This window comes from Lissotriton helveticus, chromosome 4_1 (assembly GCF_964261635.1).
Source record: "Lissotriton helveticus chromosome 4_1, aLisHel1.1, whole genome shotgun sequence".
Classification (NCBI taxonomy): Eukaryota; Metazoa; Chordata; class Amphibia; order Caudata; family Salamandridae; genus Lissotriton; species Lissotriton helveticus.
The window spans coordinates 290,707,884-290,721,570 of NC_136063.1; the positions used below are offsets into that span (position 1 = coordinate 290,707,884).

The window sequence follows — 13,687 nt, forward strand, 5'->3', positions numbered from 1 at the left end:
CAAACAGCAAGCTGCTGTAGGTCAGGCTGTTCTCAGAACTCTTTTTCAGACTGCTGCAGCTGGCACGGGCAACCGCCGCTAAGGAGGATACTGCTATTTATTCTATGCACAGATATAAATTCAGCAGCCCATATGCCTCGAACGGAATATGCTACTTACCAGTATGCATCTGTTCTTGGCATGTAGGGCTGCTGACATTTATATCGCCCGCCCTCATCCCCGGTGCCTGTCGCAGCTGTAGCACTCAGAATCATTCTCAGGCATGGTCATCACTTACTGTATTACACTCCATCTCTGCCACAATGGCGAAAAACAATCTGAAGATGGAGAGGATGCCCATGCACACTGTAGTCCAAGGGAGGAGCCACCTATCTCGTGATACTTCGAAGACTCTTCCAGGACAACAATGTGCAATCATCTGGACCCAACACTAGGCGGCGATCTATGCACAGATATAAATGTCAGCAGCCCTACATGCCAAGAACAGATGCATACTGGTAAGTACCATGTTCCTAATGCCCTTTTTGAGTCTTTGTTGTGCTGCTTAAAGACGGTCTGCATGGATCCATCAATATCTGGGGTGAGGGCAGCTTTGTGAGGTAAATGTGGCCGACCGGATTCTGAGTTTTACCAGGACTTCACTTCTTTATCAAAACTTTTACACAGATTTAACGGCATATATTCAGCGATTGGGGGTGCAAGGGACTAATCGGAGGACCTGGGTAGTATAATGTCAGATAGGTCGAAGGTGAAGGGGGATACAATGGAAGGAGAAATGGAGCACTTGTGCTTTTTAAAGCGTTTGTGAGCCTGGGATCCCTGAGAGGAAGAGGTATCTGTGTCAGTGGCCGGGGCAGGGGCCAAGGGGAAAGAGGAAGGAGAGGGAAAGGGGGTGGAAGGGAGCCTGCACTGTAAACTTGATCAGGCAAAGTCCCTTCAGTCACTTTAGCAATCACCTTGACATGTGGCCATGACGGGGTAGAAGGGGAAGAATGGGAGTTGGATCCCAGAGGGTAGGGGAGGGGAGTGGACAAGCATCCTGCAAGTATATATAAGCATTGAGAAATGGGTAGAAGTGCTGAGGTGAGGGTCTTTCAAGAGATTTCTGGACCGATTTATCAATAATGGCCTCCATGTCATCATCATAACAATAATTTTTGACCTCGTCCAGGCCATAGGATGCTAGACCTTGGTCAAAGGTCTCATAGTCAGACATATTAACAAAAGGGTAGGGAACACCTCACTCAAAGTCCTCAGAGGAAAGCAAAGGTCAACGAAAGTATAAATATATATCAAGGAAGGAATGGAAGGCCAAAAAGCTAAATTGTTCTTGTCCTGCTCAGCCCAGAGTCAGTACGTCAATGGAAGCAATAGGCTGGCTGCAGGCCTCTAAAAAGAAATTACCAATATGTGAATAGCGGTACTTTTATAGGCAATAGAAGTCTCTGAGTAGCCTGAAATGAGTCTTTTTTTGTTTTTTTAAAAAGTCCCGGTAACTGAAGGACTGCAGAAATCCCGTGCTGTTGCAGCCCGGGGAGAGGGCGAGGCGGCTCCGGCATTGTCTTTTGGAAGCCGCCGAGCATGACAGAGAGATGCTCCAGCAGCTTTCCGTAGAGGTGTACGTGTGTAACCGAATTGGACTGCACACATGACCTCGCTAGCGCAAAGTGCTGCCACCTGATGTGCGGCTGCGCAGAACGCACTCTACGGGAAAAGTCTAGAACGGTGAATAAAAGCGCCATAGGGTAAAGAAACTAAGAAATTTAATAATTAAAATAAACAACCTTGATCCACAACACGCTCCGATTATGAAACAGAAGAAGTGACAGCGGAGCGGTCTTGTGAACCCATCGGGCGCAGAGCGCTGACCAAACCTAAAACGAAGAGATTACACAAGCAGATAACAAGCGGCAAAGTCACAGCCATACATGAATAGATAGCACAGATTGCACAACATTAACTTGAAGCCTGTAAAGCAACAAAAATAGAGAGGCACTTATCTTGACTGCAGAGCAGCAAAGAAAGAGGCAGGAAGATTGTGCCTCACTATTTTGTACTGGTTATCGACAGACTATTGGTGGGTTTTAGGAGGGGTGGTTCAAAGCCTCATGGGACATGTAGTATTATGAAATGTTTACTGTTTTTTCATTGGCTGCTGTGTTTTTGGCAGTGAAGATTGAGAAGCATAATCAAAGCCTCTGGTCCTGCCATAGAATTAATAGACAGTAGCTTGGTATTGGTGCTTAACAAACCTGTGATGGTATGTGTAGATCACATTGTTCAAACACGAGCAAACAATATATGCACTGGTAAACAATGTTATAATTTGGTACACAACTTCAATACATTACTATCAGGGATAATAAACTGTTAGTGCTAACTAATCTAAACTAGTTGAAGCTTTAATGTAATTATGGTTTCATCTGTAGGTCCATTCGTTTGATGGGACCAAGGAAGAGGCAGCTGCTGTCATAGATCTGGATCTTTACATTGGCATTAATGGTTGGTAAGTTACTGTTTGTTATTAGACGATGCTGATGCAATATAACATGGCTCCTCCATTTGGAAGAAGTATTGTGCAGTCTCATAATGTTCGAGTCTGAGTAATCGAATGATGTGCATTACCAAATGAGAGGGGCCATTTAAGCCTGTCCCAGGTTTCTCCCTAGATTTCTCTCTACTAGAGCTTCAGTTGGTTGAGTACAATAAAGCAATGGACCATGCATGTAAAATATTTTTCTGGGTTTATAACTCAAGTCAAGTTCAATACAAGACAAATTCTATTGGCTTGATTTCACTACACCAGACAAATACTAAGATCCATACATTGAATGCTATTCATAACCTGCTCGGGATCAGATGGTGGTCCAAATGACGGTAGTATTGAGTAGGTACCTCTAAGGAGGCACAATGTAACTTGATGTTTAAAGGGAGATAAGGAGACCTGAGTAGAGACCAGAGCATGAGGACATTGCAGTAAAGCAGGCAAGAAGGTGAAATAAACAATAGCGAGATTCTTCACAGAACAGTTTTAGACCTTGAGGAGGTGAAGATTAGCGTAGAAGCCAGGGAGCTGAGCAACAAGATTTTTCAGCCATTTAAGGAGGATATTTTAAAGAATAAGAGCTTGCTCCTGGCAGAAAGCTAACCAGTCTGTCATTCATGAGCTGAAGTGGACTGGTGTTTAGATAGGGAAGAGCCACTCGGGTTGCACAACTGAGGACATTCAAACCTGAAAGTAGACTATTACAGTAGTCTTTTCTGCAGAATAGACGTGTGTTTATGGGGGACTTTGTGTGTTTGAATGGGAACTATCCTTCTGATGTTGTACAACTTATATCTGTTGGACCCGGCCTCATGGCGTGGTCCTACCCCTCCCGCATGGCGGACCCAGGACGACATCAGCCCTCCTCCGGACCTCGGGCGGCCCCTTCTGCCCGACCCTGCACGCCCCAACACCACCGATCCGGCTACCATCCCGGATCCCCATCATCGGCCTGGCCCCAGCGTAGGCCCCTCACGACCTAAGCACGAGGCCGGGCCCGACTCCATCTTGGGCCCACCACGTCACGACCACGATGCCTCGGCCCCAGCCTCGGCCCCAGCGAAGCCCAGGCATCGAGGCACCAAGATCCACCCAGGTGGTCGAGTGGCCACTCGCCAGATCCCGGAGGGAGAGGAGTTTCGATGGCCCTCCAGCCGTCCCCGGACGCCTGGTATCGATCGCCCTCCGGCCTCCCTGGGCGCTGGCTCCACCCCCCTGCTGGGTGTCTGGACACCATCATCTCGGCCCCTCTGGCCCCAGGCGCGAGGGTCCGGACATCAAAGGACCTCCGTCCTATATTTGGGCCCGCCCCGGAGTAGGACGGCAGTTGTATCCTGGACTGGAAGCCCTGCTGACGCTGTCACGGCCGACACCAGACGACTCATCCTTCCTGTAACCAACGTCTATCCGAGAGCCTGCTGGCGCTGCCGCGGCCCACCTTGCTGAACCATCCGAGAGCCTGCTGGCGCTGCCGCGGCCCACCTTGCTGAACCATCCGAGAGCCTGCTGGCGCTGCCGCGGCCTACCTTGCTGAACCATCCGAGAGCCTGCTGGCGCTGCCGCGGCCTACCTGGCTGAACCATCCGAGAGCCTGCTGGCGCTGCCGCGGCCTACCTCGCTAAACCACCTTGCAAGCCTGCTGGCGCTGCCGCGGCTCGAACCTCTCGGAACCCCCCAGCTCGAGGATTGAGAGCTGTGCGTAGGGTATCCCTTCCTCCGCCCAGAGTAAGACTGTCCCGCTACCTTACCCTCCTTGTCCGAGACTTTACGGATCCCTCGATCCAGCTGTATATACTGCCAAGAACCCGCAACCGTTATTACTTATAAAAGCTTGAGAACTTGACTTCCTGTGTGGTGTCCGTTTGTAGTGTGGTGATTACTCTGCTGTACGATCCTAAGAGGGGGCCCTCATTCAGGAGGCCTCTCGGTAACGCTCGGCTACTTCTCGACGGAGGGGCGGACCTAGGGGTGGTCAGTCAGACATCTTCTGCCTCCCCCGGGTCGCCTTTCTAACATTGGTGGCAAGCGCTGGGATCCGAGCCCACGCAGATCGTACAGAGAGTGATTCACTCGCTACCCAGAAAAACCCACTGCGACCATGAGCACAGAATTCCAGAAGGAGAAAATGGAAGACTACAGTCACAAGGAGCTGAAGCAATTCTGCAAAGATCTAGGCATCGCTACCACTGGCTTAAGCACCAAAGAAGATTTCAAATCGGCCCTGCAGGCCTGGGTGGACGCCGGGGAGGCGCCACCCCGAGTGAAGATAACCCGGGCCCGAACGGAGGCCCGGAGGCTGAGGTGAACCCGGCGGGAGGGAGACCCGCAAACCCAGACACGGGCCTCTCCCACGAAGACGCCCGAGAACGAGAGAGGATCCGGCTCCACGAGTTGGACCTGGCCCGACTCCGACAAGAAGGAGAAATCCAACTGGCAGAAAGGAAGTTAGCCCTCGAGGAGAAAAAACTCATGCTCGAGCACGAGCGCGTCCTCAAAGAAATGGAACTTACAGCTAAGGCAAACGAGACAGCCACCTCCGGGGGTAAGACCCCAACCCCCCCGGTGGACACGAAGGTGCACATACCCAAGGATGTCGTCAAAGAGTACTATAAGAACGACGACATCCAGCAGTGGTTCAAAGCTTACGAAGTCGCCATGGCCGCCCATCGAGTACCCCTCAGGGACTGGGGTGCCGGCCTGTGGGGGAAGTTTATCAACGAAGGGAGAGACGCCCTGCTGGAGCTCCCTGATACCGAGAGGACCTCGTACGAGCACATGAAGACTGCCCTCCTCACTCGCTACGGACTCACCCCCGAGATGTACCGGCAGCGATTCCGAGACTGCAAAAAAATCCCCGGTACCACGTGGATAGAATACGTGAACTATTACAGTAGGGCCTTCGAGGGGTGGACTCGGGGCTGCCAGGTCACCACCTACCAGCAGTTGGTCGACCTCATTCTATGGGAACACCTGTCCAATAACTGCTTCATCGAACTCCGGCAGCACCTCCTCGACAGCAAATTGACTGAGCCACGAAAACTCGCTGTCGAGGCAGACCGATGGGCCAGCACCCGAGTTCCCCGGAACACGATGGGAGATTACGGCCGGGGGTCCCCAGGGAACCCCCGACCACGAGGTGGCGGAGTAGGCCAGAGCCGGGGTCGAGACGTCCCCCAGGGGTCGTCCCCTACCTCCACGTCGCCATCCCTGGGCCGGAGAGGGGGCCCCCCAGCCAGGCCGGGGCCCCGCCCGAACATTACGTGCCACAGATGCCAGCGACAGGGTCATTATGCGAATGTCCCCCTCTGCCCAATGAACCAGCGACCCGGCACCACCGGGCCCCCAGCCCGCCAGATCGCGGCAGCTGCCCTCGGTGAAGAAAGAAGTGAGGAAGAGGACGACGACCACGAGCAGGCCGAGTGGGAGCCCGCCGCCATGACCTTAGCCTGCCTGGGTACTCACGACATGATCCCCCGAGGGCCGATCCCCGGCAACACCCAGAAGTACCGCCAGTGGGTCACCATCAATGGTCGCCGGACCAAAGCCCTCCGTGACACTGGGGCCAGCGTGACAGCGGTCCGCTGCCATCTGGTGACCCCAGAACAGATCCTTCCTAACGTCCTGTGCCCAGTCCGATCCGCAGATAACTCCGAAACTATGTGTCAGATGGCCCGCATCCCCTTCCAGTGGGGGGGAGTGTCGGGCGTGCTGAAAGTGACTGTCTGCGACGATGCCCCCGTGGACTGCCTCCTTGGGAACGACCTGGAAAGTTCCCCATGGGCTGGCGTCGAACGAAGAGAGCACCTGGGGATGCTAGGCCTTCCCGAGTGGGTCTGTGCGACCACCCGCTCCATGTCCGCCCGAGCCTCCGCCCCAGCGGGGGAAGCTCCAACAGAGGAGCCAGAATGGCCCGCACCTCCGCCACCCGTCGTCCCCGAGGACGCCGACACTGAGCCCGGCCCCCCAGGGCCCGACCAAGAAGATCTCACCGAGCTCAACCACCTCCCGGAACTCGCTCAATGGCGCCAAGAAGGTGGCCCCACCCGCGAACAGTTCCGGCAGGAACAGAAAACCTGCCCCTCCCTCGAGGGGATACGCCAGCAAGCCGCTACGCAAGCCGCTGGAGGCCCCCCGGGGTCCCACTGGGTGTACTGGGACAACGACCTCCTTTACAGTGAGCAGAAGATCGCCGAGCTAGGGGCCGGCCGGGTGCTGGTTGTACCCCTCCGGTTCAGAGACTTCCTCCTGAACTTAGCACATGATGTGCCCCTCGCCGGGCACCTGGGGCAGGACAAAACTTACAGCCGCCTGGTGACCCATTTCTACTGGCCAAAAATGCGCACTGATGTCCAGAACCACTGCAGGACCTGCCCGACCTGTCAAGCCAGCGGGAAAAGCGGGGGGAAAGTCAAAGCCCCGCTCCAGCCGTTCCCTGTGGTAACCACCCCCTTCGAGCGAGTGGGAATAGACATCGTAGGGCCCCTGGACCCTCGCACCGCGCAGGGGCACCGTTTCATCCTCGTCCTGGTGGACCATGCCACCCGCTATCCTGAGGCCATCCCTCTCCGAACCATCACGGCCCCCGTGGTGGGCCGAGCCCTCATGAGCATCTTCTCCCGAGTCAGCTTCCCCCGAGAAGTCGTGAGTGATCGGGGGTCCAACTTCATCTCGAAGCATATGCGGTCCCTATGGCAACAGTGCGGGGTCGCATATAAGTTCACCACCCCGTATCATCCCCAGGGAAATGGACTAGTGGAACGCTTTAACAGGACACTGAAGGGAATGATCAAGGGCCTAGAAGAGCCCCTCCGGCGCAAATGGGATGTCCTGCTGCCCTGCCTCCTGTTCGCCTACCGAGAGGTTCCCCAGAAATCCCTGGGGTTCAGCCCGTTCGAACTCCTGTACGGACACCCGGTTCGAGGCCCCCTTAGCCTGGTCAAGGAAGGCTGGGAGACAGCAGTTCGAGATGCCCCACCGGATGTCTACCGGTACCTCCTGACACTCCGCAACCAGACTCGGAAGTTCAGGGAACTTGCCGAGGCCAACCTGGAGGCCAGCCAGGAGGAGATGAAACGCTGGTATGACCAGAACGCCTCGTCCATCGAGTTCGAGCCGGGCCAGCAAGTCTGGGTCATGTCCCCGGTTGAACCGTGTGCCCTCCAGGACAAATGGACGGGGCCCTTCAAGGTGGTGGAGCGCAAGAGCCCCGTCACCTACCTGGTAGACATGGAGTCCCCCAGGAACCCCCTCCGGGTTCTACACGCTAACCGGCTCAAGCCGCACTTTGCACGCACTGAACTGAGTCTGCTGCTGGCGACCGATGACGGGGCTGAAGACGACTCCGAGCCCCTACCAGATCTCCTCAGCACCACCGAGAAAGACGGTTCCTTCGAGGGGGTCCGGCTCTCCTCTACCCTGACCCCAGAGCAGCAACAAGACTGTCGGAAGCTGCTGGGGCAGTTTGCGGAGCTGTTTTCCCTCACGCCGGGGGTCACCCGGTGGTGTGTCCACGATGTGGACACCGGAGACAGCCCCCCTGTGAAACAACAAGCTTTTCGAGTGCCCGACCGGGTTCGGGCCTGCATCCAATCCGAGGTGGCCAAGATGTTGGCCCTGGGGGTAGTCGAACCCTCCAACAGTCCCTGGGCCAGTCCCGTTGTCCTGGTCCCGAAAGCCGCTTCCCCCGGAACAGCGCCCGAGCTCCGGTTCTGTGTTGACTACCGGGGGTTGAATGCCGTCACCAGGACCGACGCGCATCCCATCCCCAGGGCGGATGAACTGATCGACCGCCTAGGGGCCGCCAGATACCTCAGCACCTTCGATCTCACGGCGGGGTATTGGCAGATCGGCCTTACTCCTGGCGCACAAGAGCGATCGGCCTTCTCGACGCCAGATGGCCACTATCACTTCAAAGTGATGCCCTTCGGCATGAAAAATGCGCCGGCCACCTTCCAGCGGCTAGTGAATCAGGTGCTGGCCGGACTAGAAGAATACAGCGCCGCCTATCTAGATGACATTGCGGTGTACAGCCTTCACTGGGATGAGCACCTGTCCCACCTCTGGGAAGTCCTGACGGCCCTCCGGCGGGCCGGACTAACCATCAAAGCCAGCAAATGCCAGATAGGCCAAGGGTCAGTGACCTATCTAGGACACCAAGTAGGGAGCGGTCAAGTAGCTCCCCTCCAACCAAAGGTAGACGCCATCTGGGCCTGGGAGCCCCCGGTCACCCAGACCGCCGTCCGAGCCTTCCTGGGGCTCACCGGATACTATCGGCGATTTATAAAAGACTACGGGAGCATTGTGGGGCCCCTCACCGAACTGACCTCAAGGAAATTACCCCAGAAGGTGCACTGGACCCCCGCGTGCCAGACAGCCTTTGAGACTTTAAAGACTGCCATGTGCACCGCCCCTGTGCTCCAGGCCCCCGACTACAGCAGAGAGTTTGTAGTCCAGACCGACGCCTCGGAGCACGGCATCGGGGCGGTCCTGTCCCAAGTTAACCCCGAAGGAATCGACCGGCCTGTGGCCTTCATCAGCCGACGCCTCCTGGCAAGAGAACAGCGGTGGAGCACCATCGAGAGGGAAGCCTTTGCCGTGGTGTGGGCACTCAAGAAGCTCCGGCCCTACCTCTTCGGCACCCACTTCCGAGTCCAGACCGACCACCAGCCCCTGCGGTGGTTGATGCAGATGCGGGGAGAAAACCCGAAACTGCTGCGCTGGTCCATTTCTCTACAGGGGATGGATTTCACGGTGGAGCATCGCCCCGGCAACGACCACGCCAATGCCGACGGCCTGTCCAGATTCTTCCGCCTCGGCGAGGAGAATCCCCAAGAAAATGGGTGACTCTCCCCTGCCTTCAGCTGGGGGGGACGCGTGTTGGACCCGGCCTCATGGCGTGGTCCTACCCCTCCCGCATGGCGGGCCCAGGACGACATCAGCCCTCCTCCGGACCTCGGGCGGCCCCTTCTGCCCGACCCTGCACGCCCCAACACCACCAATCCGGCTACCATCCCGGATCCCCATCATCGGCCTGGCCCCAGCGTAGGCCCCTCACGACCTAAGCACGAGGCCGGGCCCGACTCCATCTTGGGCCCACCACGTCACGACCACGAGGCCTCGGCCCCAGCCTCGGCCCCAGCGAAGCCCAGACATCGAGGCACCAAGATCCACCCAGGTGGTCGAGTGGCCACTCGCCAGATCCCGGAGGGAGAGGAGTTTCGATGGCCCTCCAGCCGTCCCCGGACGCCTGGTATCGATCGCCCTCCGGCCTCCCTGGGCGCTGGCTCCACCCCCCTGCTGGGTGTCTGGACACCATCATCTCGGCCCCTCTGGCCCCAGGCGCGAAGGGTCCGGACATCAAAGGACCTCCGTCCTATATTTGGGCCCGCCCCGGAGTAGGACGGCAGTTGTATCCTGGACTGGAAGCCCTGCTGACGCTGTCACGGCCGACACCAGACGACTCATCCTTCCTGTAACCAACGTCCATCCGAGAGCCTGCTGGCGCTGCCGCGGCCCACCTTGCTGAACCATCCGAGAGCCTGCTGGCGCTGCCGCGGCCCACCTTGCTGAACCATCCGAGAGCCTGCTGGCGCTGCCGCGGCCTACCTTGCTGAACCATCCGAGAGCCTGCTGGCGCTGCCGCGGCCTACCTTGCTGAACCATCCGAGAGCCTGCTGGCGCTGCCGCGGCCTACCTTGCTGAACCATCCGAGAGCCTGCTGGCGCTGCCGCGGCCTACCTCGCTAAACCACCTTGCAAGCCTGCTGGCGCTGCCGCGGCTCGAACCTCTCGGAACCCCCCAGCTCGAGGATTGAGAGCTGTGCGTAGGGTATCCCTTCCTCCGCCCAGAGTAAGACTGTCCCGCTACCTTACCCTCCTTGTCCGAGACTTTACGGATCCCTCGATCCAGCTGTATATACTGCCAAGAACCCGCAACCGTTATTACTTATAAAAGCTTGAGAACTTGACTTCCTGTGTGGTGTCCGTTTGTAGTGTGGTGATTACTCTGCTGTACGATCCTAAGAGGGGGCCCTCATTCAGGAGGCCTCTCGGTAACGCTCGGCTACTTCTCGGCGGAGGGGCGGACCTAGGGGTGGTCAGTCAGACTTCTTCTGCCTCCCCCGGGTCGCCTTTCTAACAATATCTAGTTGTAGTGAAGATGGAGCTGAAGTGCATTTAAGAAAATATGGTGCTCCAGGAATTCTTTCAGAGAAGCAAAGAACATAAAGACTTGAACAGCCATCCAGTGGCTTATTGCAAGGACATTTGAATGGGATATTGAAGTGTAACAATGGGGGCCTGTTCAGGAGGGTTTGTGAGGAAGAAAATTTGGAGAAAAGGTGGAATAATCTTCTTTTTACATTTATTAGTGTTATGAAAATTCCTGGTCTGCCATCAATGCTTCCATGGTGTAGTGAATAACCAATATACATTGATTGGTCCAGCCTTGCGGGTGTGATTAGTCTAGGCAGTTCATTTGTTAACTAGTCTCTTATTTTAGAAAATGTAAATGTGTTCCGCTTCTGTATAAAATGTTTTTAATTCTATTTATTTTGCACAGTTATGTAACTCACCTGAGCCCTAAGGTGTTGTTCACATAGAACAACAATGCAATAGATGTACAATTCTTTGTTTTCTCTTGTCTAAATTGTCTTCTATTTATGTGGCTTTTCGTTTGTGATGTATTATAGAAGCTTGTGGGATCCCTGAAATGAAAGTGCACTTTGAACAAAAGATGGGTCACAAAATAGAATGATTCTTAATAGACATTTGGTGGGATATGTGAAGGGAAAAAAGCAGCGTTATTCCATAAAGAGGATTATTTTCTCTACCAGGAACCAGAATGATGGGTGTGGGTGGTTGTATGTCTGTATGTCTCCATCCTCTATGCTAATTTAGCGGCAGTATTGCAAGACCAGTGGTCTCGCATGCCATCCTGCTGCTTTCTGCTACCCTACAAAATCTGACAAAAACATTTTCTGATCTCTTTTCCTGTCCCTCTTGCCTGTGCTCTCTTCCCCTCAGTCTTTCTCCATCTTCGTTCCCTCCCTTCAATCTGATATTTACATTGAGTTTGTTAAGTGTTAGTCACCCTTTTACCTTGTTTTGCTTGAAAGGCATGTAACCTACATTGCACTGGCAAGCCATACACAGGAAAAAGTGCTCTGCCGTGATTGTGTTTGGCTAAAGTCCCTTTTAACGGTGCATTGCCTGTGGATTAAGACATTTTTCCAAGCTTTGGTTTATAACCAGCCAACAATTGAAAATAAAAAGTGTCAGAGTTGTGTGAACCTCTGCTTATTCTCACATTCTGCTCGTGTTCTGATTCAGGGATGGAAAAAAGTGCATAGGAAGTGGCAGAGTTGGTGCAAAGGATATGTGCCATTCATTGCAAGAAATGTTTATTTTTGGACGCCAATTACTGTTAATATTTATTCACATTTTTAGCATTTAAATTGTATCTCTCATTGTTGCATATTAAACAGTTAGATAAGGTATTCCCCCTTCTCTTTGTCAACAGTGCAGCTTCATAATGCACATATAAAGTATATTTATTTATATGCATTTCTCCTGCATGACTCTTACCAATGTATTGCGTTAATCTCTTAGCTCATTGAAAACAGAGGCCAATTTGGAAGTGCTGAAAACCATTCCCAGTGAACGATTAATGATCGAGACCGGTAAGCTGAAGTTTTAAATATGTTTACCTGTGCTTCAGAGTAATTTTATACATTTGAAAGAATAAAGAATATTAAAAAATGCCCCAACTCTAATTTCCATTTGACTATGTTAAGTATTTTGTAAATTACTAAATCAGCAGCTTGTCACCAGTCTTTAGTTTCTTTTTTTTTTTTGTCCTCATTTGCCATGCCCTCTTTAAGGAAACGCCGACCACCTTCCGTGTCCTACCTTGAGAAACAAAAGATTATAGTTATCTCTCATTCCAGGACACAATTGACATATTAACGGAAGAAGACTCCAAAACAAGATGGGGGGATGCGGGCTAGCAAAATTACTCCATCAAGGTATATTTCAACCTGTTGGACCGTTACAGTTTCCGGGAAGAGCGATGACCCAAGGTCCATGGATTGAAGTAGGCATAATCATAGGACCCAGGGGGAAAAAAAAAAACGGAAACCCTATCTCCACTGTACCAATAAGTCCCAAAAAGCCAAATTTTTTTACTACATGATCTAGCCAGATCCACCTTAGATGTTTCATATAGAGACGTCAGCCAGCCTGAGTGCGTTGGTGCAACGGTTTCTACCCAGAACTTACAGATTTCTCCTCTTGCTAGAAGAATTGCATAAAAAAGGAAAGATCTTGCCTGACCGGTGATGTTTTCATCTATGCCAAAAGTAACTAATGGCAGAGTAATAGACAATGATGTATTGAGAATAGAGTCCAGCGACGACTTTACTTTCTTCCAGAATATACGGATGGGGGGGCAGTCTTTAAACATATACACGTCCGATGCTTCAGGGAAATTGCATTTGTTACATCTCTTTCCTGGCTGGAATTTTGATAGCCTTAGGGGGGAGAGGTAAGCACGATGAACCGTGAAAAGGTGGTTGCGCCTCAGCCATGCTGGTTTAACAATCTTGTGCAGAAGGGTGAATGAGTTCGTCCATAGCTGCTCACACTGAAGACCCAACTCACCCCCCCCCCGCCACAGATCATCTGGGAGGGTAAAATCCCCACCAGCCTCCTCCAAAATACTTAAGTACCATAGAGCGACCTCTTTACCGCCCCCTTGCCTTACCACCAGCTGGTGTTCCAGGTTGCTGACTTTCCCCAGAGGGACACCTTTCCTGCACAAGGCCTGAGCCCAGCTATCAAGCTGCATGTGTTTAAATCTAGATAGGCCAGGGCCTACCCTGACCCGTAACTCTTCCTATGTCGCCATTGAACCCCCTGCCAACAAATCTCCCCATCTTACAATCCCAGCATCCTTCACGGGCAACGCCAGACTGTCCTTTAGACACAATGGTAAACCTGGACAGTCCCACAAAGGAGCAAAATTTGAAAAGTAAGGAAGCCCTATTTTCTTTTTAATCTGCACCCAGGCTCTGGCCAGAGATTGGAGAATTTTTAATTTGACTTTCTTAAAGAATTTTTGGTCCCCGAACTTAAACAAAAATCC

General features: G+C 53.3%; 1 protein-coding gene across 1 annotated transcript in view; it reads left to right on the forward strand.

Moving 5' to 3' along the window:
* TATDN1 (TatD DNase domain containing 1) overlaps positions 1-13,687 on the forward strand; it is a 216,552-nt gene that overhangs the window by 140,599 nt on the left and 62,266 nt on the right. Inside the window, 2 exon segments of the mRNA XM_078686792.1 lie at positions 2,430-2,506; positions 12,154-12,224. Coding sequence (XP_078542918.1) covers positions 2,430-2,506; positions 12,154-12,224 — 148 coding nt within the window.